This window comes from Trichoplusia ni, chromosome 14 (genome assembly GCF_003590095.1).
Source record: "Trichoplusia ni isolate ovarian cell line Hi5 chromosome 14, tn1, whole genome shotgun sequence".
Classification (NCBI taxonomy): domain Eukaryota; kingdom Metazoa; phylum Arthropoda; class Insecta; order Lepidoptera; family Noctuidae; genus Trichoplusia; species Trichoplusia ni.
The window spans coordinates 8,850,883-8,875,703 of record NC_039491.1 but is presented as its reverse complement, the minus strand read 5'-3'; the positions used below and the strand labels follow the sequence as shown (position 1 = coordinate 8,875,703).

Sequence of the window (24,821 nt, the reverse complement as noted above, 5' to 3'; positions counted from 1 at the left end):
AAACATCACCAGAATAACGTGGTGATTAAAGTAGCACTTCTTTAGTAACTTAATTACAATGACCAACACTCAGATTTGCCCACCCTTTACCGCTTCCAAAGCGCCTTTGCCAGGACGCCGTCTTTTTATGTCCAAATAGGTATATGAATAGATATAATTAATGATATCAATAACTATATGTGTAGTTACCATGCTTGATAAATACATCTTTGAGGTCCATATTATTATAGTCTACATTTTGAAAGTAACTATCGTGAGAATGATTCCATATTAAATAATGTAACGGTTTACTAACGCGTATTTATCGGGGTAGCCCGACTAGTTTCGGACAAAACCGGTGTCCTTAATCATGAGCAGACGCGGTGGGATCGAGAGTCGAACAGATAAATACGAGAAATACGCGCGAGTAAACCATTACATCATTTAATAATATTAAAGCCTACTCCGAGATCTGTGAAATTCTCAATAAACCAACAATTAAAATAAATTTGATCGGTAAATTAGTAACACCTTTTACATTACACCTTGTTACAATAAATAAAAAGAAAACAAAAGAAAGGCAATAAAATTACGTAAACAAAGCACATTTTCAAAGAATTGATTTAGTAGAAGCTAATTCCTCGAATTTCTTTAAGCAATTTTCAGGCCTTTAAATAAATTATATTAGCTGAAGGTGAAAGGAAATTTATTGTTTTTTTAAATGATTTTATTAAACACCCTTTTGGAATGGCGCGTCTTGATCGATCACGATATAATTTTAATCTTAATGAACCTTCTTAGAGTCGTATTTTAATTTTTTTTCTTGCATAGCCGTGATGAATATTTTTTTAATAAACATGATATTTATTTATCACACTCAATACTATTCTCGTAAAACCTACCCGACCAGAACAATCCTTTACTTGTTCCATTTTACCCTTAATAACTAAAGCTCCTTTCTCATAAGAGCTTTATCAGCATTCCACAAAGTAACGAGTAGAATAATACTTAATTTATCAATAAATAAAAATAAAACATATTTCGTCACAAAATACTGCACCAGAATTATTAAGTAACGTAAAAAAAGTGTTCGATAATCGCAAACAAGAACAAAATTTAATTTAAAACTTTACTATTAAAACTAACAGTTAATATAACTATGTAGAACAATGTTTGTCCTCGTTTATTGAATCTATACTAATATATAAAGCTGAAGAGTTTGTTTGTTTATTTGTTTGAACGCGCTTATCTCAGTAACTACTGGTCCAAATTGAAAAAAATCTTTTTGTGTTGAATAGACCATTCATCGAGGAAGGCTTTAGGCTATAAACCATCACGCTGCGACTAATAGGAGCGAAGATACAATGGAAAATGCGAAAAAAAACAGGGCAGGTATAAATCATAACTTATATCTTCTACCCACGGGGACGAAGTCGCGGGAACCGCTAGTTACCAGATATAGCGTAAAGCCGCAACTTCCAAATACCGCATAGGAACTAACAGACAAGTACTTACGTACAACGTTCCAGAACATTCTAACCTACATTTCTAAGTACAGTTTGTACACGATTATTGTTATAGAAACAATTTGTGAGACATTCGGTTGTACTTGCGAAATTTCTGCGGAAAATCTTCGATTTGCATGTCTTGCAAAAATGGGCTTTAGTAAGTTGAATTTAGAGTGCAAATTTAAAAGTTCTGTGCATTATTAGGATCGTCTTTGTGTTGGCGTTGAAGCTGTATTGTGTTAAATGGGCTTTTAGTTGGCTTATAAAATGAAATAATGACTTTTAGAGACGATTTTGCAGTAAGAAATTTATTAAAATAGCTGATTGTAATTTGAAGAAGTGGAGTGTTGCATTCATATTCATGCAGCACGGTATTCAGAATACATAAAAAATAACGGCCCATATAAGTCCCTCTGCCTGCTGGACACAGGCCTCTTCTTGTATAAGAAAGAGTCAAGCATTGTTTTAAAATATAACTGAAAATTAATCTGTACTCGACATTATATAATGAACCATGCTGACTGAAAAACAGAAAAGCTTATTTATCTCTTTTCAGCTTTGACGTCAGTTCTGGTGTCAAAACGAATGCCATGTTTCACACAATAAAATATGGACAGGGGTTAGTCACAACATATCTGAGGGAAAAGCAACAACACTCACAACATATCTGCGGGAAAAGCAAAATGATCGCTATGGTTATTTTTAGCTTACTGAAAATTTTAAATCGCATCTTAAAACAAGTTCTGGTTAATTTCATGTTTTTACAAACAAGCAACCATCTTATTATTTATGCTTTTCGTCTATCTGTCTATCTGACCCATAAGTTACGTGTCTCCGAGTCCTTCCTCATTGAATTACTCATGTATTGAAATAAGAATCACACTACTACGTTTTTTTTTGTAATCCAAAGCCAATCTGAGACGGATAGCTGAGTTGTTGACGTCACCACGAGAAACCCTCTGAGCCCGACGTGTCTCAATTCCGATCTTCGCGTAGAACACGCATTTCTGTGATCCTTGAATGATTTGCCTGAACTGGGTCTCATAAGTTACACTTGATGTAAATTCGGCTTACAAGTCATTGCGATACGTGCACCGAGAGTCACGTTTAAAAGTGCCTGGAAAACTGCCTAATTGAAATAATAAACTTCACATTTTGTTTTTATTCAAGTTTTCTATATCATGTTATCATTTTCTAGTCCCTACGACTGGACAATAGACAGATAAGGATACCCGACTTAATCCTTCAATCAATTATCGTAATCCTCTTCGAGAAAAAGCGCCCAATAGGTAGTACATAAATGCACATGATGAGTATAGAATTTATCCTAATATCAGAATAGAATACGATATCACAGTACTACCTAGTATTTTACCGTTCAGTAATATCCGTAAGTGCCATATTTCGATCTGTTATTAGGTACAAGACAATGATTTATGGGGTTAAATACGGATCTGTTTTATATGCGTGTGACACGACATAATATTCATTTTTATCTAATGGGACGTATATTGTGTATCAATCGTAGTAGTATTATATTTTTGGTTATGTTGTTTGTAGAAGTAGTTAATGGAAATCTTTCTTTACCCCCTATAATTTTGTTCTTTTTAAAGTTTCATAGCCGAAGGTTAAAAATGAAAGCCTTTTTTACTTGGGCTACGCTGTTGGTCTGTCATCTGTGACTATTTCTTACTGCATCATATCTTTTTTTGGCAATCTGTATGGAATATTTAGTGACATAATTCTAGCTCGCACTTGACCATATTTTAACACAGCTTTGTAATTAGGTTAAGTAATGTATTTTGACATTCAAAATTATTTTTGACTATCTAGGTTAGTTTGACCTATTCATCGAAAGAGTCTTGTTAACATACTAATAGAAATATTCAATACTCAAATTCATTACATTCAGTGGCTTTAATTCTTGGTATTGGATTCACCAAGGACTTACATTCGCACTATTGTACATTTACTCTATAGAAATTGTTAGAAAACCACAAGAAAACAACAAAAAGAGCGTGTGAAAACGTATTCTTTCTTTTATTGCGTTTTGAGTAGATGAAAACGATGTAGTCAGTTAAAAACTCATTTGTCGTCATTAATCAGTCATAAATCCTGCTGAAGGAATATCTATATTATTTTAACCAATACCACATTATGTATACAAATAATTGCTATTCCATCCTCACTCCCTAATTTCTCTAATACTCCCTATCATAATCGCCAGATATTAGGCGTAATGTGAAACTCATGTTACGGAATAATACAAAGCCGTGTCGGTCGGATTTATCGGATCACATCACAGCCCAGGTGCGGCCAATACAGTTGTACGAACATTTGGTTTCGTAAATGATTTATGAAACGTCCATTACATCTGATGTCCGATTTATTATGAATCAGGAAATTAATATTTATAATACGAGTATAATGAGTTGTTTGTTTAATTTTTCGCGATAAGTAAATAATAACCATCGTTTTAACTTTCCCATGAAAGGCCTATGCTTGGCATTTTTCTGTGGGACCGAATCAGAAATGAGGTGATACAGCAGAGTACCTTGGACGGAATGGATATAGCCCACCGAATCAGCAAGCTAAAGTGGCAATGGGCTGGCCATAGGTACTCGTATTACTCGCAAAGCCAATAACCGTTGGGGAAAACAAGTTCTTGAGTGGAGACCGCGTCCTCAGACACGGAGGAGTGATGATCTGCGCAAGATGACTAGCATGACCTGGATAGATCTCTATGACGTGCAATTGGGGAGGCCTATCTCCAGCAGTGGACGAATACGGGCTGATGAGATTTATTAATAAAATGTGTTTGTTATTTTAATTTGTTTTATAATTAAGGTCAATTACGTATGAGTGTTCTTAGACATGTTTGATAAAAAACGGTGAAACCGTCTAAAAGTTGATTCTTTTTCGTGACTAGCCCAATAACATTAATACAAAAAAAAACTTATGTTCAAATGGGCTAAGGAAAAATATGTCTTAGAACCTAAGAAACCCTTAAAAAAACCTAAAAAGACTATGCGGAAGTCGAGTACTGAAAAGATAACGATCGTTTATTGATAGAACATCAATTACCTACGTCACAAAACCTTTATTATAATTACATTAAATACACGACCACAAATTACATTGAAATAGATAAATTATTGATTTGTAGGCATAAATAAACCGTATTTTTATAATAACTATCGTGAGAATGATTCATTATTAAATGAGCTGATTCCCTAATCATGAGCTGTCGCGGCGGGATCGCGAGTCGAACGCGATCCCGCCGCGTCAGCTCATGATAAAGGACTCCGGTTGGGTCCGAAACTAGTCGGGAACCCCCGATAAATACGCGTGAGTAAACCGTTACATCATTTAATAATAAATAAACCGTGTTACATTCTGACTTTAATAACATTTCAAATGTTATTAGAACATGAATCATGATTGACAGTTGAATACATAGCTTTTGTTCAGTGAATTATAAATGTGTCATATGTATCGGGCAATATTGATTTACTGGTAGCTAAATAGTATTCTTTTTTCTTAGAAATACTAACTGCCTTTTCCGAATGACAGTTCCACAACCGCTAACGTTCGAATATAACTAGCAGGGACCGGACAACCCCACTTTAGAGTTAAGCCGTTTGACAGGGTAACCCGTACACGGGGTAACTCATATCGCAGTGTTACCTTTTGTTCGAGTTACATCCTCGAAACCCAGCGAAATGGTTAACACCTTCATTATGGTAACCACGTGAAGGGGTTAACCCCTTCAATAACTTAACCCTTTGAAGTGGTTACCTTCACGAAAGGCTTTTATTCGTGTTACCCTGAATTACCCACTAAACTTGAGCTGCATACTTGCACCCTAGCGGCCCCTCATTGCTTTACTAAGACTACTACTGATTTTCTTCTATCGCCGAGGCGTCGCGCCTCTCGGACAAACTACCTACGCGCGAAACGTCGCGTCATGTAAGCATGATAAGAAAACCAGCCATATAGGTAACTAGCTGTTGCTCGCGACTTCGTCCGCGTGGTTAGAAGATATAAGTTAGGAATTTTTGAACGAAAGCCCTCGAAGATTAATATTTTTCCCCGTGTTTGCCACATTTTCCGTTAAATCTTCGCTCCTATTAGTTGCAGCGTAATTTTATATACCTAGCCTTAAACCTTCCTCGATTATTGGTCTATTGAACATAAAATGAGATCAAATTTTTTAGATGAAATTATTTATAATAATTTAAATAAAAATCGAATACAAGTATTTTTTCATTTTTTGCATTTTCTGAGAAGATTTGACGGGTGAAGTTTCGATTGAAAATTAGAGTGTTTTTTTATATTAATTCAAAATAAGGTGAAAAAATAAATATTTTTAATCAAATAAATTACAGCGTATTTGGGACCCAAAAAAGTAAGATTTCACCAAATTTGGTTACAAAAATAAATTTTTGTAAAAGATAAAAATAAAAAACCACAATCTTGGTTTTTTGGATTTTTCACATAAATTTTGAGGTTATGTGAAAAAAATGTAAACACAAAAGTTTTAGATCTTTTTATTTTCTACAACTTTGCCATTTGACTTATTTCGATACGAATTTTAGTTTTGCCGGAAATCGAGAAAAACCTTTTTTTACTCTTCAAACGTCACTCCCACCCCCTTCACCGACCTCAGATCGCCCGTAAATTATTTTTCCTTTCATTTTTATAATATTCCCCTCCTTTTCTAATGGGTTTCATCCTACTATTATTTTTTTTGGTTTTAAAAATTATCGACCCTGGTCTACAAGTATAGACACGAAAAATATATATCACAACGTTTGAAATGTGCGACAAGCAAAATTAAACTGTAAGATCATATCCACAATGATTTTTATTCCATGTTTACAAGTCGCTCGGTAAATGCAACAATGGCGCAGCTGGGCGGTAAGATGCCACGTGCGCTCGTGGTTATACTATTTTCAAACTAATGTCTATGATAAAGAGTGCATATTACATTGTCTTAGGTTGGAGTGGTTACCCTGTTACAGTGTTACAGGGTAGTGAAAGGGTAACCTGTTCAGAACAGGGTTCCAGTAATCCGTTCGAAGGTGTAACATATGTCATAGGGTTTTTTCTTGAAGCGCTTAAAAAAACCCCTTCAAAAACCCTTTCAATGAGTATCCGGCCGGTCCCTGATAACTAGTTCAGCTACAGACGATAATCTCCATGCTCTTACCGAAACGGTTGCCAAAAAAAAATTGCAATCTGTACAAGAAGAAAATATTTAAATCTTTTTTTATTAAATTCTCAAACCGTCTCTAGACATTTAACTACAATCGGAAACGTCATGTAATACCGACTCTGACTGACTGAGTCACGTGACTTCAACCGGTCATCTCCATATTGTATTTACTTTCGAGACATAAAGCTTTCGTGCTAAAGCGAGATTAATTTAACAGCGTATTACTGTTGATTATGAGTGCCATTTAATAATCAGAAATTAAAATATTATTTACTAGCTGTTGCCCGCGACTTCGCCCGCGTGGTTAGTAGAGATAAGTTAGGAATTTTTGAACGGAAGCCCTCGAAGATGAATATTTTGCCCCGTTTTTGCCACATTTTCCACATTTTTCATCGTATCTTCGCTCCTATTAGTTGCAGCATGGTGTTATATATCTTAAAACCTTCCTCGAACAATGGTCTATTGAACACAAGAATAATTTTTCAATTTGAACGAGTAGTTCTTGAGATTAGCGCGTTCAAACAAATAAACAAGCAAACAAACTCTTCAGCTATTTATATTAGTATAGAGTACAGATTATTTTTTAAAATAACTTCCGACATAGTTGGTAAAATCAATTATATATGATAAAACACCTAATAGAGACTACTTGTCTGATTTTAATTATGTGACAAACTATTCACCAAATGAGAGATACTTTTCAAGCACATGGAACCTTTGCTTTTTATTTCAAGCCATAATGTTTCAGCAGGGAATAGCATTTCCCTTCTACTTTGTCTGTCTTCCATGTACTAGCCTAATATGTTCTTTTGTTTCAGTGACTGGGTGTTCGGCGTTCGTTACTGTCAGCTGAGCAACTTCATAGCGAATGTGACGGTCGCGGCCAGCGTGTTTACTCTTACCGGAATCTCTTTTGATAGGTAAATAAAGTTTTTTTTTGTTTATTGTTATTTAATTATAGCTAAGCGGTCATATTTAGCCTCGAGAAAAGAAAAATAGATGGCAGCACTATGGCTTCAGTAGAACCTATTATTAAAAAGGTTTTATACAAATTTTGTTATCATATTGGCCAAATGTAAATAGCGCCTTTATCACCTCTTGAAATTGGCACTTTTATCTATTCGACTGCAAGGATAGCCGAGCGGTTGAGGTCACCAAGCCAAACTCACTCGGCGCGTCGTGTCGCAGGTTCGATCCCCGCGTAGGACAAGCATTTGTGCAATCCACGGATGCTTGTTCTGAGTCTGGGTGTAGTGCATGTGATTTGTATGTTTGTGAAAACCCCTTGCGATACAAGAATTAAATTCCTTAGTGCGGGAGGTGTCTTAAAAAAAAAATACTATTTGAATGAATGTTGAATATTTAGCGTTTAATATTAAGAACATTTTTGTGATGAATAAGAATACCGAACAATACCTAAACCATTTAAAGTTTTTTGACTAACAATGATAGGAGACAATAGATAAATACATCAGTCAGAAAAAAAAAACTTGAGTACATTTGAGTAACTTTACTTATTCATAAACACAAAAATTTAAATCAATCTCTTAGGTATTCATAAAACGATTCAGACACATTGCAAACTACTTCAAAGGAATGTCAAATCTAAACGTAAAATTGTAATTCATGACGAGTCGTTCAAAACGCTTTGCGAAATGGAAAATTTCAAGATTTTCCGGTACATTGATAAACGATTCTGTATAAAAACGATATAAAACACTGAATAGTGGAAGTATAGAAAAATATTATTTGATTTCCATCGGACTTCGAACTTAGCTTTTACGTTAAAAGGAGTTTTTAATAAATGTAGTACATTACTTAAATCTATCACTTATTCATAATCTATTCGAAATGTTTTAAACTGAACTCATGGGCAGTTTTAATAAAAGTAAAGGACCTTAAATCTATTCACTTACCTACTCAAAAGAATATATTCGAAATATTTAAAAAATGAATTAACTAACAGGTCTGTCTAATTGATCTGTTGACAAATTATGTTTACTAAATTACAGAATTATTCTATCCTAGCAACCAACCATGAGGTCTTCTTATATTTCTTCTTTCAGTTGAAAAGCCTATCTGATGACAAAAGTCTTCAAAAATTCTCAAATGTGACGGTTTTCTCACGAGATTATCCGGTAAAGGCATCAGGTATATAACCTTTTCAAACTAGTATCTGGGATTTTAGTCTACCGCCTTTGCCATATATATCACCGATGCCGCAATGTCAATTTTTTTGCCATCACCCCGGTAACGACCATACTTGATAAATGCTCTTAGGATATTTGCTCTTCCTACATCAAGGTATGTTCTACTGGTTCCGTATGTGTATACTCGTACCTCTGGTAAACGTATGGACAAAATTTACTAGCCAGATCTAGTACTGGCTGATGTTCGGTTTCTTCAATACTATTATAATCACCTACTTTCATCAAGTGGTGATAAGTGAACGGAATTTTTTTGTTCCCAACGTCTACATCTGAGTCATCGATGTAAAAAACGTCATCTGAATACTTTATTGGATAGAACAAATCTCTTGAATATATTGTTATACCTGAAATATTGGAAAACAAACAATTTTCACCATTACTTATATTAAGGGATCGAAAAGCTTTTCTTGATATTTGAATAGGATTACGAAGGTGGATATTATCAGCTCGTGGATATTACTGTGCTGAATAGATCCCAGTTCAGATTCAAATCTAAGGAATCGAAGTTATAAGTCTATTCATTCAACATATTTCTTACCTTTACAAGTTATAATGCTTTTGTTGGAAAACTCTTGAGGACACATCTTTTTCAAAACCTTGGTAATAGTATCTGACAAAGTATATTGTTCAGTTACAGAAGCATATGATTTAGAAATATCTCTGCAAATAAATAACAATTTATTTTAACTTCTATCAAATTAATTTGCTGGAAATTTATTTAACTTACTTAATTATTTCACTGGTTATATTCCGTCCAATTTCATCTGTACCAAATGCTAGGATCTTTGGTGATACTCCAACATCTTGTTTAGCGACCCAATTCTGAGGTAGAGATTCAAAGGATCGAAACACTATCATGTCGTCTTCAATAAAAATACCTCCCCATTTGTTCAGAATCACCATTCTTAGTATATTCGAGAAGTCTTCAGGGCGTATATTTTTCCTCGAATCATTCATCAAAACTGATTCTAAGAGCGCGTCGTTTAAATATTCACGTACAGGCAAACGAGCAACTTTTACGTTTTTATATTGGAGCAATTCTCCAATGAAGCTTTTCGTTGTGATATTTAACACTCCTGAACTGAATAGCACGTATATATGCCTTTTAGGGTGACACCTAGCAGCAGATTCAACTGCGCAAGCTTTTAACATGGTCAAATTGCCAATACATGAAGCCTCAAAAAAGAAAATTGATCTATCGTCAATTGGCGCAAACGTATCATCTGACTTTGGCATATCGTAAAAGCAGGATAAATTATATATTGTTTCTGGTTTAACACTTGGAACTTTTAAGACTTGTGACTTGACACTTTCTTTTACCAATTCCTCTTCAGTTATAAATATAAACACTAAAAAGAATCCAGCCATAACACAGCCTAAAACGACAATTAAGTACATCGAGTTCACACATAGTCGATGTTTTAAAGACTGCATATTTATTATAAGGAATATCTTCACATTTGTACTAAAACGGCTTAATTTTCTGCTCTCTATATTCCACAATATTGTTAAATCAAATGATAATTATAATAAACTTCAAATAAAAACCACTTGTGACTTGTTTAACATATATCACAGTAAAAAAATGATGAGCCGTGGTACTGTTTTTAAGTAAATAAAGAGAGGAAAATAAAACATCAACAGAGATATAGACTTTCTTTTTTAAGGCCTAGGCTACACTGGTCAACGATTTGCGACGTGACTCGATGAGCGTAATGACTAAATATGGTAGGACCACATTAAAAGCGACACCAACATTTTTGCACAAGACACATGCACATGTATTCGCATGTAGCTCAGAGGGCCTTTCACGTCTTTCACCAAGTCTTGAAGTAATATGACGACCTCCGTGGTCGAGTGGCGTACGCACCGGTTTCAAGGTGCCGCTAGCTCTGAGGTCCCGGGTTCGATCCCCGGTCGGGTCAATGTAAAAAATCACATTTCTACATTGTCTCGGGTCTGGGTGTATGTGGTACCTTCGTTGTATCTGAATTCCATAACACAAGTGCTTTAGCAACTTACTTTGGGTTCAGAACAATGTATGTGATGTTGTCCGCATTTATTATTTATTATAATATAATTGCGGGTGAGAGAGATGCCGCTCTACGATTTATTGCTCTGTCACGTTTCGCTGACGCTCTACTCGCTTCGCGCACTAATGTAGTCTCGGCCTAAGTATTGTGACTCGGTTATAGGATGTATCGGTTACTTGAGATGTATTTTTACCGGTTTTCATTGCTTTTACTTTTGTGTAAATATAACACACTAGCTGTTGCCCGCGACTTCGTCCACGTGGTTAGAATTTTTCCCATTTTCCATTGTATCTTCGCTCCTATTAGTCGCAGCGTGATGTTATATAGCCTATAGCCTTCCTCGATAAAAGGTCTATTCAACACAAAAAGAATTTTTCAAATCGAACCAGTGGTTCCCGAGATTAGCGCGTTCAAACAAACAAACAAACAAACAAACTCTTCAGCTTTATATATTAGTATAGATTAATAAGAATGAAAACAATTGTTTATTGGTAGTATCATTACAGGATATTAATTAAAACTACAAATATAGCTTTGGATACATTGCCCATATTTAATAAATTCGGATAAAAGTCTATGGTGCCCTTATCAAATTTTGAAAAATCGATCTAGCCAATATGACTTGGAGGGGCAACAATAATACACACACACCCAAACATACCCACATGCACTGCAGCATTTATAATATAATAATAGGTATTTGATACCCAAATCGTCAATACCTTTAGCATTTGAAAAATCAGGTCAAAGATCTAAAAAAATCAGAAATCTGTACTGTAATGTATTCGTGAATTTGTAACGGACCGACAGATTTACTCTGCATACACATGAGTGTGGATTTGCAAAATTGTACGGTTGTTGCTTTGGAAAATAGGCGTAAAAGGTTAATTTAGATTTCATATACATCAGTGCCTTTACTATGAAGTGTATTGTTATGATCTATGTATTTGCTGATTACTATTTCAACAATAAAGTTTTTTAAATAACGCAACTTGAAAGACAAATGATTTTTTTCCATATCCTGGTGACTCTTCAAAGTTGATTATTCTATTAATTCAGTTATCGACTATTTTATTTTCTTTTCAAACATAACCATCAAAACGACGCTAAATTTAATCCCACTTTGTAAAAGCAAATATATTAAACCGAGAGTTGGTAGGACTTATTAAGAGACTTCTTCGTATTTTCATTCACTTGTTTTCTAATTAAATTTTCAGCTGATAAAGAGAAACCGCATCGTGACACGACGCGGTCTTGTACAAAGTCAATTAATCTTAATAAAACTTAGCAGCCAGTATCCTGGTGTAAAATGAAGCTGCATTTCATACATAAAAAGTGCAATTTTAAGGAGTATTAATTACTTCTTTTTAAATTGCTAATTTTTGTTAAACATTTATATAGTGAGCGGTGAAATAATGTTATAAGACATTAGAATAGAAACGAATGAAGTGATTTACGAACAGATGACAAATAAATTAACGAATTTTTGGTACTTTATTTGGCCAACAAAAGTACAAGTACACGGAACAACAACCGTGAAAATTTCAACTGCCTACTTACCAGGATTCACGAGACACAACCTTGTGATGGATGGACCGACAGACAGATGTAAAGTAGAAAATGTAATGTGACTAATGTTTCTATAATCTATTTATAATTACGTTCTCGTACGCAAAGGGTAAAAACGAAATCCTGTTAATTAAAGCCTCATCATCATCTCATAAAACGTGATACCTGTTCAGTAATAATATTCAATGGTAATATGAACTTGAGGTTAAGTGGATCAGTAATTAATATGATGGGTGATCAGTTTGCTAACTCCCATTTCTTTAACCTTTGTAGGACTATGTATTGCTTTTTTTCACTCAAGTAATCTACAGCGTGTTGTTTTTCGTGCAGGTACCAAGCGATCGTGCGTCCGATGCGTCCGAGGATGTCGAAGACTTGTTCCCTCATCATGATTGCATGCATCTGGATCAGCGGCATGCTGCTCGCAATACCTTGTCTGCTGTACTCTACGACAAAGGAATACAGGTAAGTTATTTTTTGAGCTGATTTTTTTTGGAGCTATTAAGCGAATTTGAAGGAAAATGCTGGTTGACAAGTCTTGGGTTCTCATTGGTAGGAACCAGATGAAAATGCTATTAAAAAGTTCCGACATTAATACATAGTTCGCAGTTATGTGCTTTGTAGCTGTCACCCACCCACTACGAATTGATGATCCCAAAAACCTGTGATAATCCTGGTTATAAACTTTCTTACTCGTAGCAAGTTTGCGTGAAAGACGGAGAAACATCCATACATTCTAACGTGTATAATTATTAGTGGGATGTGAGTATAAAATTGAATTTTGGTGAAATATATCCTTCCACAAATATAAAAATACTAACTTGTTTTTCGTTTTTTGCCGATAGCTGAGTTCGCAAATGAGAAGTTTGAAATAGAAATCCACTTGGAGTTTCTGGTACTTTGTGGACAATTTTATATTTTAAACTAACCTCTGACGTAATTTTGAGCAGTGGAACTCCTAGTTATATCATTGAAGTAGAAGTTTATCCATCAAGAGATTTATTTATGGATAAAAAGTATTGCTGCTCAACCCCATTCCTCTGGGAAGTAATTAAAAACTTCGGTACCCCTTTATTTCTGGTCATTTAGACTAGAACAACTTCAACAAGTCATTGATGGTCTATTTGACCTGTTTCCAAGGGTTTCCTTTGTTTTCTGAGGCTTCAACTTCGAGGACTAATTTGCTTGGGAAGTTCAGTCAGGAATTCTTAACGGATTACCGTTGGACCGTCGGATGGATCGGCAAACCACTGTCGTTTTGTCTTTTTTGCTTGGTTACTGATAAATAGTTTATAGCAAGTTTTTTTATGGTTTTCCCACGTTTTAATACACTCTTTCAAAGAAACATACTTCTGTGTTTGTCGTTCCGATTGTATTTTTGTTACTCAATTTTGAGGCACTTCCCGATAAGCTACCAGGCTAAAATTTTTAGGGTAGCTACAAACTCAATGACAATTCAATTGACAACTATAAAGACGGCTGGCCCGGTTTTGGTAAAACTTGAGTAGAGTGAAAAGTTAAAAACATGGGTATTTTTTTCAATGTATTAATTGTTTATGTTCTTAAATATATTGAAATCATTGTGTAACATTATATTATTTTATCTGCATAGAATCTTAAAAAAATTGAATCAATTTAAGTACCTTTTTAGTTTAGTAGCAAAACCAGGTGGTGTCTAAACATCGTAAATGTGATTTCATTTGTTAAGGGAAAATCTGTTTAAAAAACAATATTTTGTAAACAAAATATCTCAAACCAGGCGAAGAGTCACTTGAAGACTAAAGGACTACTGAAGGGACCACTGAAGAACTTTTTCAAAAAGTTGAGAAATATTATGTACTGGAAGATTAGATTAGATTAGATTAGAATATTCTTTATTGTACACCATGGAATTACAGCAGTGATTCTTAATACATACAATACAGAAGACGCTCGGTTAAAATAGAAATAGGTCGCAGGAACGGTCGGAGTAGGTACCCGAAAACTTTTAGGATTCCGTACCAAAAGGTCAAACGGAACACTATTAATGAGGGTTCGTTGTCCCTCCTTCTGTCTGTGCGTCCGTCTAAACATCATCAGGCTGTATCTCATGAACCATGATAGCTTGAATGCATGACGCATTTCGACTGCCGCTATATCATGCTCATCGGCCTAGCCTTTTCCCAACTATTGACATGGGACCCTCGGTGTCGTGATTCCGACTCGTACTTGACCGGTTTGCTTGGCATGACAAAGCTCAGTGCAAGATGCAAGTTGTTGTTTTTGACAATGCTTCGGTTCACAAGAGTTGCTTTGGCTGTTCCGTGCAAAGTTGGATTCCATTTAGGCCACCTCCTATCTCATTATGCTTTCTACTAGAGCGACTGTTGTCTGTACAAAATGAAAGTTCGGTTTTAAAACTTGAAGAGTGATAAACTGAAAGAGACCTTCTTTATATAAATACTAGCTGTTGCCCGCAACTTCGTCCGCGTGGCTAGAAGATAAAGTTATGATTTTTACCTGCCCTGGTTTTTCCAGATTTTCCATTGTATCTTCGCTCCTATTAGTTGCAGCGTGATGGTATTTAGGATAAAACTTTCCTTGATGAATGGTCCATTCAATACAAAAAGGATTTTTCAATTTGAACCAGTAGTTTCTGAGATTAGCACGTTCAAAAAAACAAGGTCTTCGGCTTTATATATTAGTATAGATAATAATTTTAATGATCAGAAAAGTATAGAATAGTTGTATTCAAAATATATTTATAAAAGATCAAAGTAAATAAATAAAGCATATTTATGTATAGTATTTATCCTTCATTCCTCGAAAATAAAACCGACCTCTCGTAGTTAAGCATCCTTTGTATTAAAACTCACAAAGCCATTTGGTGTTTGTCATCCTACGATTTCCGAAGTTAAATAATTTCTCGTACGCGTTTGAAGTTACGTCCTAAATAAATAATGACGGGAAATCTTTTACGGGCAAAGTTAACTAGCACAAATACATGATTAAATGTCGAGGTGAAAAAGGAAGATTTCAACCATGTAAAGTTTGTAACTAAAATAAAATTAAAAGTTCGTTTAGAAGGATTAATTATATCAAGCTTAATTAAATAAGTAAACTATTACTCAGACTATGAGCAAGCATTTTTGTAGATCACGCAAAATATAATGCAAAGTTCGAAACCGCTGTACGGTAATACCTACTGGTAATTGCCGTGACATATCCGAACATCCGATATAAAAAAAAAACTAAATTTGTCTTGGAATTAAATTGGTCATATCTACTTCCCGGTTATGTGCGCTAAACCCATAGTATATATAGCCATACTAATTTCGTACAATAATTTAAATTTAAGAATCAAAATCAGTAAAAAGAGAAATAAGGTACATGTATGTATTTCTATCCATTTAGCATATTAAATAATAAATAAAATAAATAAGTAAATGCGGACAACCTCACATACATTGTTCTGAACCCAAAGTAAGTTGCTAAAGCACTTGTGGTATGGAATTCAGAAACAACGAAGGTACCACAAACACCCAGACCAGAGACAATGTAGAAATGTGAATTTTTACATTGACTCGACCGGGAATCGAACCCGGGACCTCAGAGCTAGCGACACCTTGAAACCGGTGCGTACGCCACTCGACCACGGAGGTCGTCAAATTGATTTGTTTTCATTAATGTATCACCAATAACGCTGTGAAAGCTGTCGGCAATGACTTGACGCTATTAGCCCAAAACGGTTTGCTCCCAATCTTCGCGGAAATCTGGACGTGAGCCAAAAAATGAAGGATTGATGGATGATATATCCCTCTACTATAAGGTCGTATAACAAGGATTTTCGCCAGTTTGGACATGAGATGCGGCTATCAGAATGTAGAGCGCCATCTCCCTTCCACAAACCTCTTGCTTAAAAGCTTTTAGTAAGCGTGATTTATGTTATGGTGTCGTTAAATAGCATGGGTGGAAATTGAAAAATATGTAGTTCGACATAAACTGTTTTTGTAGTTACTTAAAAAATCCTTTAATTTAGAAAAAAAATAGGGTTTATTGAAATCTGAGAAAACAGTTGTTGAATGACTTTACTCTGTTGCAACTATACATAATTATACGAAATACGACAATAAATAAGACAAAAACCAATCCCTTGTTAAGTTAAAAACTATAAAATTTACATTTACAACAGTAGTAAAAAAATATATTCAAATAACAGCATGAACTGCGAAACACGTTAAAACATGATTTGTGTGTTCATTAACCACTACACTGTCTAGAAAAAAAACTGAAAACGCACTTGTATTAAATGAAACACCCATTATTCACGGTCTTTTAAACTGTCGTCTCGACACAGCTGCGTTTGTAAGATAAAACGCTCAATTAGTTTTTCATACAAGAATATGAAACGCCGAAATTGCCCTATTATATTTGGTGTCGAAAAAAATGTATTATTCTTCAACCTTTCAGACAACGCCCTCTAGTGTCATAATGTATTATGAGTACAAAAAAACTGATAAACATATCTAAATAATTCTAAATACATACATAATATAGATAAATTACACCCTGACATAGAACAAATGGTCGTGGTCATCACACAAACATTTATCCTGGTTGAAAATCGAACAAACGACCTTTTATAAAGCAGTCAGGGCCACAAACCACTAGGCCAACAGATCAGTCAGTACAGGACTGGCAATATTTCAAAATTAACCTAAGTGTAAATATAAAATGATTTTGAGACTAAAACCCTTTTGAGTTTGTTGTCGGAGGCACTCACGCAGCCTTTATTGACGTGATATGTACCTTTGTGAGACTTTCTAGAATCCTTTTACAACTGCACTAGGTTGTATTGGATTTCAATGTAGGCATTGACATTTTATATCTTCTGCGGAGAAGAGAAAGCATACATATATTTCCTAAAATAGAGTCCTAGACTTGGTTTACTTAGTTTGAGGTCGAATTTTTTTACCAACCAAACCGTTACCAACCGTTATTTGAATCATTTGTGTTCGAAGTAAACAAATAATAAAAAAAAAACTTTGTAAACTGAAAAATTCGTAAATGAAACTGTTTTGAAGAAATCGTGAACGCTTTGAACGTATTGAGTGGTACTCCAATTCCAATTTACGCTGCTTAAAGCTTAATATTCTTGCGTTTAGCCAATTTAGTTATAATTATCTGATACTCAGAAGCATGGTGGTTCAGTACTCTGGTATTGGTATAAGCAAGCAGATTATACCATAATCAGATCTTAAGATCTTTGGCTTATGTGACGTCATCATTAACGTTATTATACATGTTACTGTAACTCTAATCACTCGGAAAACTTGGATTATAGGTAAACAATTTTGAAGGTCTTTAGTGCACTTACCGTACAAAAGATATAATGAAGATTTATTCTATAACACGACACGGTGTTTTGTTTTCAACCGAGTGGATTTCATAAGTCTTGAATTTTGTTTGATACAAAAAACTTGGGCTTTGAAAATGCATTTGTAGATCGTGAATGTTAAGCCGATGCAGGAAGAAAATGACTTGAATGTTAGTCCAGTAGTTGTCACTCCTATACTGGAGGTTGCGAGTTCCATTCAAATATGTTTATCAGCTATCTAAAACTCATAATCAGAGCTTTGCTTAGTTTGAAGATTAGTGGACTATGTAATACGTTTTAGCGGGATGACGTAACGGATATTTGTTTAATCACATGCACGTTATAAATTTTACTAAGCTGAGTAGGATTTCGTTCCTTACTCATAACTCCTTTTTCTTTACTCACAGGTCCAAAGGAACACTGAAGACGGCGTGCTTGCTATCCTGGCCTGATGGTCTCCCCGACGTATCATACATGGACTTTGTGTAAGTATTTCCAAAAGCTTATAATGTATTATGGCCTCCTTAGTTCGGATTTGGTGAGGGCCACCCATGAGCTGAACTACTGAGCATTACATGTTAGATTTAATAACGTTTTGGTGAATGACAAATGACATTAATAGGATTATTAATGATAAAGTGGTAAACAGAATCATAATAATCAGATATCTTTAAACAAATTCTTAACATGTTGGCACGACCTCTCTTTTTCTCGTAAAAAAAATCATCAAGTAGATTCCTCCCACTTTGGGTTGACTAAGAGTTTCAGACGGTTACTGGCTACAACCCACTCAGTTCCATTATTTGCCTCTCGTGTGACGAGGCCGCGGTATTCTTTTCAGATATAATATAATCCCGGCTTTGTATACAAGTTTTCATTAGCTCTACACTTAGAAGTGCTGACATTTAAAATGTGTCACACCTTCAATAAATACGGTAAACAATAGAAAACTTAATAGAACAAATAAAACCATAATATAAAACAAAAACCGCAAGGTAATGAAATTAATGCCATGATTGTAAAAAGCATATTTTGTTTATATTTTTGTTGATTCACGATGTATTGTTCTCATAACAAAGGTGAGGGTGAAACCCAAGAATAACACATTATGTAAGCCGACATAATGAGGATTGAGCCTAACCTAAACAATTGAGAATTAAAACATTTTCACGTGGATGTACCTATGGACTTAGCAACAAATACCCTTAACTGTTGATCATTGTGCGGATTCTGTCACACCGTATGTAAGTTAAGGGAATTCATTCTCTGCTACAGAAATTTGTTAGACGAAAATTGTGTTGAACGGTTCAAAATTTTGCCGAGTTCGGAAGCAATAAATATGAATCAGTTATTCGCCTTTTATTGGCTTGAATAGCTTCAACCCCTACCGTGGGTAAGGAAGGCTGCTATATGTCTCAGACTCTTACCGACTAAAAAATTCCGGTCCCGTCTTCGCCTTTGCCGGAGTCGTGAGATCGAGATCGCATGTTCTAACTTCAGAAAATGGCTTCAGAACCTAATTCTTTGTCTAGACTATATAGCTTCTAGGCTTATTGGATCAGATGAATTCTTCTGATCAGCCGCAAGTTCAATCCCCACGTATTATTTATTATAAGCAATTATAATCTGATTCTGATGATGATCCATTATATGTGTCTGCGTCTGGGTACTTTATGTCTAAAAAAAACCTACTGTAAACGTGCAAAGCGGCAAGGAAGCTTTTTTGCACGTTTACAGTGAGTTTTTACCAAGAGTATCCGGAAACTTTCATTTTTTCTTCAGAGACCGTGTTAATAAGCAAGAAATGTTCCTTCCACTTGTTAGCTTAGCCAAATCACTCCCTATTACATAAATAGATTATAGTGAAGCTTTCAACTATAGTCATCTTGTAGGCGGATTATTTTGGCAGCTGTCCGAATTAGTAAGACAACAATTTCATAGCAAAGTCAATCTACCGAATAATTTGTTCCTAAACTTCCCAGTTCCGCATGTTCATGAAACTTAATATAACGTGCTATAGTTTTAAGGAACATTTCCTGATCTTCAGAACCACTGGTTTCCAGAGAATGGATTACTCTGCGTAGGTGCGTAAGCTTAGTAATTGATTATGTACATATTAATGACCCAGAAATAAAAACTTAAATTATGATTCACAAAAAATATTTCAGAAAAGTTTTTTTTGTTAATTTGACTAAAAGCAACAAAAAATCTGAAAATGTCACGACTTAAATATCCATAACGTAAAGGTATTTTTTTAAGGTTGACTTTCATCAAAAAAGTTTTATCCATCTAGTTCTGAAAGATGTTACAAAGTCGATCAAGTTTGTGGACATTTTGCGAAACTTTACGAACAATTATTTGGAGAGTGTTTATCTTAATGAAGGAATAGTTTATCTTCATTTTTCTTAAAACTATAATACAATTAAAATACATCAAGATTGAAAAAATAAAAAAGTAAGAAAAATCAGAATATTAAAAAGAAGCTATTCAATTCGGGCGAAGGAGTGGCAGTAGAAAGAACTTTACACATAAAGTTAAAAAATGTAAAAATTTCGACCTTTTGCCATGAAGAGATCCATGGCGGCAAAATGAATACCGAATTCTGAAAACAGACAAACGATTTTCCAGATCCTCATACAAAGCTCATCAGACCGTACGTCATGCAAATTTTGCACGCTAAACCCGAGCGGTACAAGCAGGGTGGATAATTCTATTAGACACCTGAATTGATATTCCGAAAGGTAACTGAAAGCTTCGGTCGTCAATGACTTTCAAATGCTGCGCTAAATTAAATTAGTTTAATGTTATCTTCAACTGACAAAGGGAATGACCATTCTACATTTGAAATTCTGACTAGTAAATTACTTCAGACAATTAAACCAGGGATTTAAGTATAGATACTGCTTAAGTATCTCGGTCTGGCTGCAGTGATTGAATATTGTTTATTGTGTTTCTTTACTGATTTTAAAATTGTTGACAAGAAAAGCTATAGAATAAACAACATTAACTTAATGATGAATGCACGGATGGTTACACTTCATTTGTTGTTTCTTTACTGAGAGCAATAATTTGTCTGCTACTTTTGCATTCGATACCAAAGTCTTGCTATATTTCATACTTACTCTGTTCATTTGATTGCACGGATAACCGAGTGGTCCATCCCACGTTTTACGACGTAGTGCTATTTCAACCTCCGCATATGATCCACAAATGCTTGATCTGAGTCTAGATTTTTTGTTCATGTGTCTTGAACGTTTATGAATCTCCTGCGACAAAATGATTTAAATATTTAGCACGGCAGTGTTTTGCAAAAATTACGAAGAAAAATCTAGAAAGGCAATAAACTGATTATCTTTATATTTCAGTAAAGTCGCGGTTGAATACTAGTTTCTCATTAAAATCCATGTCATGTTCCTACTGAAACAGAGCCATAATCCCCTTATACGACTAAGAAGTCATTTCTCTAATCTAATCAGAATTCAAGATATTAACTCTAAATATTCAAATCAAGTATAAAACCAAATCATTATTATTTATTTCATAGTGAAGATCTCGTATCCACATTATTGAAACTCGATATCAAATCTAGTAGTAAATGGAGGATATCTTAAACATAAACCATTGTAAGTTGAGATATCACAGCTATTGAGCAAACTGCTAAGGCTTGGCTTTGTTTTCAATTGAGCCCTTTGTAATACTTTATCAATACCTTTCACTTCACTTGGTAGGCAACTACGTTACTATACATGACAAACTACCATTATTTAAACATAATAGTGGTTTACCCAATTGTACAGGAAATGTTGGACTTTCGAAGATATGTCCCTATTGTTTGAAAATGTTTTTGCCAAAATTTGGAAATGGGTTGATTAAGGGGACTTTGTGTGTATCGGGAAGGGAGACCGATTCGTTTCAAGACGATGGGCCTATATAGGCCTGATTAATGATGTCACTACTGAGTAAGATCGAATACAAACCCCTAAACTAATGATATTTCTAAAAGCGGTTTGGAAATTACATTCGTATTCGGTAATTCACGTGATTTATGATTTGTCTCTGAACCTTTTACTGAGTTTCCGTTGTGCGTCTGTCTGTCCACCCGTCATCAACAGGCTGTATCTCATGTATTTTATTTTGCTGCTGCCAGAAATAAAGATCAAAATTAGGCAATGGTGATTACGGTCATAAACTAAAGCTAAGCTAGCTGAACAAAAAATAAACATAAAACAATTCATTTATCTTTTTCAGTATAGCGAACATTTCTAAGACTTGGCAGGTTTTCTGGAAATTGCCAAAACCAAGAATGATAGTGACCAAATTTTTAATAAAAAAAATCCCAGAAGATTATGTTGATATTATTTTTGGGGCCAAGGAAAAATGAGCGTTAAAATAACGTAATATATATGTATACTAGTCCAACGCTCATGTGCATTACCTAAGCCTAACTCGATCGACTTTTGAACGGAGGCTACTACCAAGTTTTACCATAATGCTCGCTCTCTCGCCACATACGGAATAGTTAGCATTGGCTGTTCCATTGAGTTCTCCACTATTATTATCTATGTATGCCGTTCAATTAGGATTGCTCTGGAAATCGGATTGAATTGATTTAGTTTACTAATTGTAGTTTCAGAAGCTTTTGATGACTAAACGGATCATTTGGAACTAGATGCAGCTTTTGGTTTTGTATTAAATCATGATCGTTCTAAACATACATTTATCTCGGAATTAGTTAAATTAGAATTTAAGCGGTTATTTTTTGACACTAGTAATAATATTATAGGACATTAGTTGGAAATAAAATTGAACATTCATTTTCGGTTTCGTACCCACAGGTGAAACCCGAACCCTGTTACTGAAGCTCCGATGTCTGTCCGTCTTTCCTCCTGTCAGTAACCATTGTAACTCATGTACCGTGATAACTAAATTTTTAAAATATTCACTGATGATGTTATTGTGAAGCCGTTGAAGTTTAAACAGCCATTGCTACGGAGACGAATTTGAAGCGTAAACATTTTCTTGAACTTGTGTTTATGGAACCCGCAGAGTCACAAGTCCCACTCATACTTTACCAGTTTTTTTATTTAAATAGGGAATGTTTTTCGTCTATTCAACAAAACCTTGGATGGAAAATTAAAAAATATCATTTATGTGTAAACATCATAGAAGTTACCAAAAACAAAAGATTAAAATAATATATTTTAACATACAAAATTTAAGTGAACAACCTTTTGATGATAAGAACCTTCTTTTGTTCACTATATTTAAATTATTATGAAAGATATCGGAACAACGAAGAGAACAAAGACTGTCACCCACGTGTTATTTACCTAACCATTAAAGCTAGTATTACAATGATGTCTAGACTTAATATGATATTTATGGCGACCCGCGATATAAGGGTTCACTTGCCCCTTAGAGATGACTCATTATAGTCATGTTTCACCGTAGTAAGTCTTAAATACTTATAAAATATCTTTCAACTTATAAAATATGCGAAATTTTAATTAACACCTTTTCTTATACTTAGCTTGTGTAAAAAGTCTTATTTACACCAAAACGTAATCAGTCTAAAATTTCACTTAAGATGAAAAGCAACGGAAAATTTTAATGGAGCACAAACAAAAAAACTAGCGCTCGTAAACGTTTAACACGAAAATACTTTTTCGTTTTTTTTTTGCCAAAACAACACGTTTTCGGTCAAAGCAGTGGTTTGCGACTCGTGATTCAAGATATTTTTATTTTTTACTGGACCAACTAATCATTAAGCGTCTTGCTCACGTTTTTGAAATGAAAAGGCTTGTAAGATATATTATTCAGTTCACGCCTTCCTCGAGAAGCAAAAGGTTCCTTCAATTTCTCTTGCACACGAACTTACATTTTTTCATTTCGATTCTCAGAAAAACAGTTATTTATCATTTTAAACCTCTGCCCTTGAGATTTTAGGACAGGGCTGTACTTTGCTGTTAATATTCATATTTTCAGTTGGTACCTGAAACATACACAATATGTGTTAACTTTGCATCACAAGGAGCTCATGGATAATCTACAAGTACAAAAGTTGTAAGCATGATCCGTTCTTCCCGTGAAGGGTGACCATCTACATTATAGCGAGTTACTCCGTAATTCGAAAGGCACCGTAAATTGTAGATTCCTATTACTGTTGTGAACATTATGTATACATCTTAGATGGATGATACGAGTACTAAAAAGCTAGAAAGTCTGAAAACCAGTCTTACTTAGGGTTATTGCGTTGTGTTGTTAACTGGGTTGAGGATGTCAGAGAAGCAGTGGTTTATCAGTAGTTAACTTTGTCTCTTTCCAAAATTTTCAATGGTGGCCTTGTTGATCTTTGAAAGAGATTTGTATGCACGAGGTGCCAGTTTGATGCTCATTCTGGCAAGAAAGAAAACAAACTGCCAAGTTACATGTATTTTGTGAATTATTTTAAGACGACCTGGATTCCAAATATTGGAAAAGCCATGGTAATATACGTCCAATATTTACCTAAATATGAAGAGGCCTGTGCCCAGTTGGAATTATTGTCCTTATTCATTTCCGTAATATGCTTTGAGGTATGCTGTAGAAGAATTATAGAATCTCGTTTCGAATTTCCGCTTCACAATTTCCCGGCAATTTAACATCAGAGAGAGAGTAACCGTTGCAATTCAATTCGCGTTGTGTTGCAATTTTATTGAGCGATGGAATTGTTATTTTCTTTCCTGCGGTGTTTTCCTTTGATTATCTTCCCCTTTCTTATAACATCGATTGCAATGGATATATTTATAGCATCTTAAGAGAACTATATGAAAATCGAAATTCATTTAATTTTATTTTTTACTTGTACTTACTTCGAAACCCATTGTGAGTCTTGATCTCTCAGAAATCTGAACAAGCGATGAGATTAAACACTCGTGCGATCCTTACACGTTACACAGAAAGGCACGT

The 24,821-nt window shown here is 34.7% G+C and overlaps 2 protein-coding genes across 2 annotated transcripts in view; one reads left to right on the top strand and one right to left on the bottom strand.

Moving 5' to 3' along the window:
* Nucleotides 1-24,821, top strand: part of LOC113500612 (tachykinin-like peptides receptor 86C) — a 57,369-nt gene that overhangs the window by 10,647 nt on the left and 21,901 nt on the right. The window contains exons 3-5 of the mRNA XM_026881465.1: nucleotides 7,524-7,625; nucleotides 12,848-12,982; nucleotides 18,281-18,358. Of these exons, the coding sequence (XP_026737266.1) occupies nucleotides 7,524-7,625; nucleotides 12,848-12,982; nucleotides 18,281-18,358 (315 nt within the window). The remainder of the gene's footprint in view (nucleotides 1-7,523; nucleotides 7,626-12,847; nucleotides 12,983-18,280; nucleotides 18,359-24,821) is intronic.
* LOC113500611 (lactosylceramide 4-alpha-galactosyltransferase-like) lies at nucleotides 9,418-10,455 on the bottom strand. The gene is made up of 2 exons (XM_026881464.1): nucleotides 9,643-10,455; nucleotides 9,418-9,575 (listed from the first exon to the last, which is right to left on the bottom strand). Exons 1-2 carry the CDS (start codon nucleotides 10,347-10,349, stop codon nucleotides 9,434-9,436), a joined length of 849 nt encoding a protein of 282 aa, XP_026737265.1. The 5' UTR covers nucleotides 10,350-10,455; the 3' UTR covers nucleotides 9,418-9,433.

Bases quoted from the DNA above. Each gene is read 5' to 3' on its own strand.
- LOC113500611 (XM_026881464.1), bottom strand. From the start codon at position 10,349: ATGCAGTCTTTAAAACATCGACTATGTGTGAACTCGATGTACTTAATT. The intron at 9,576-9,642 runs GTAAGTTAAATA...ATTTATTTGCAG, and splicing joins ATAACCAGTGAAATAATTAA to AGATATTTCTAAATCATATG.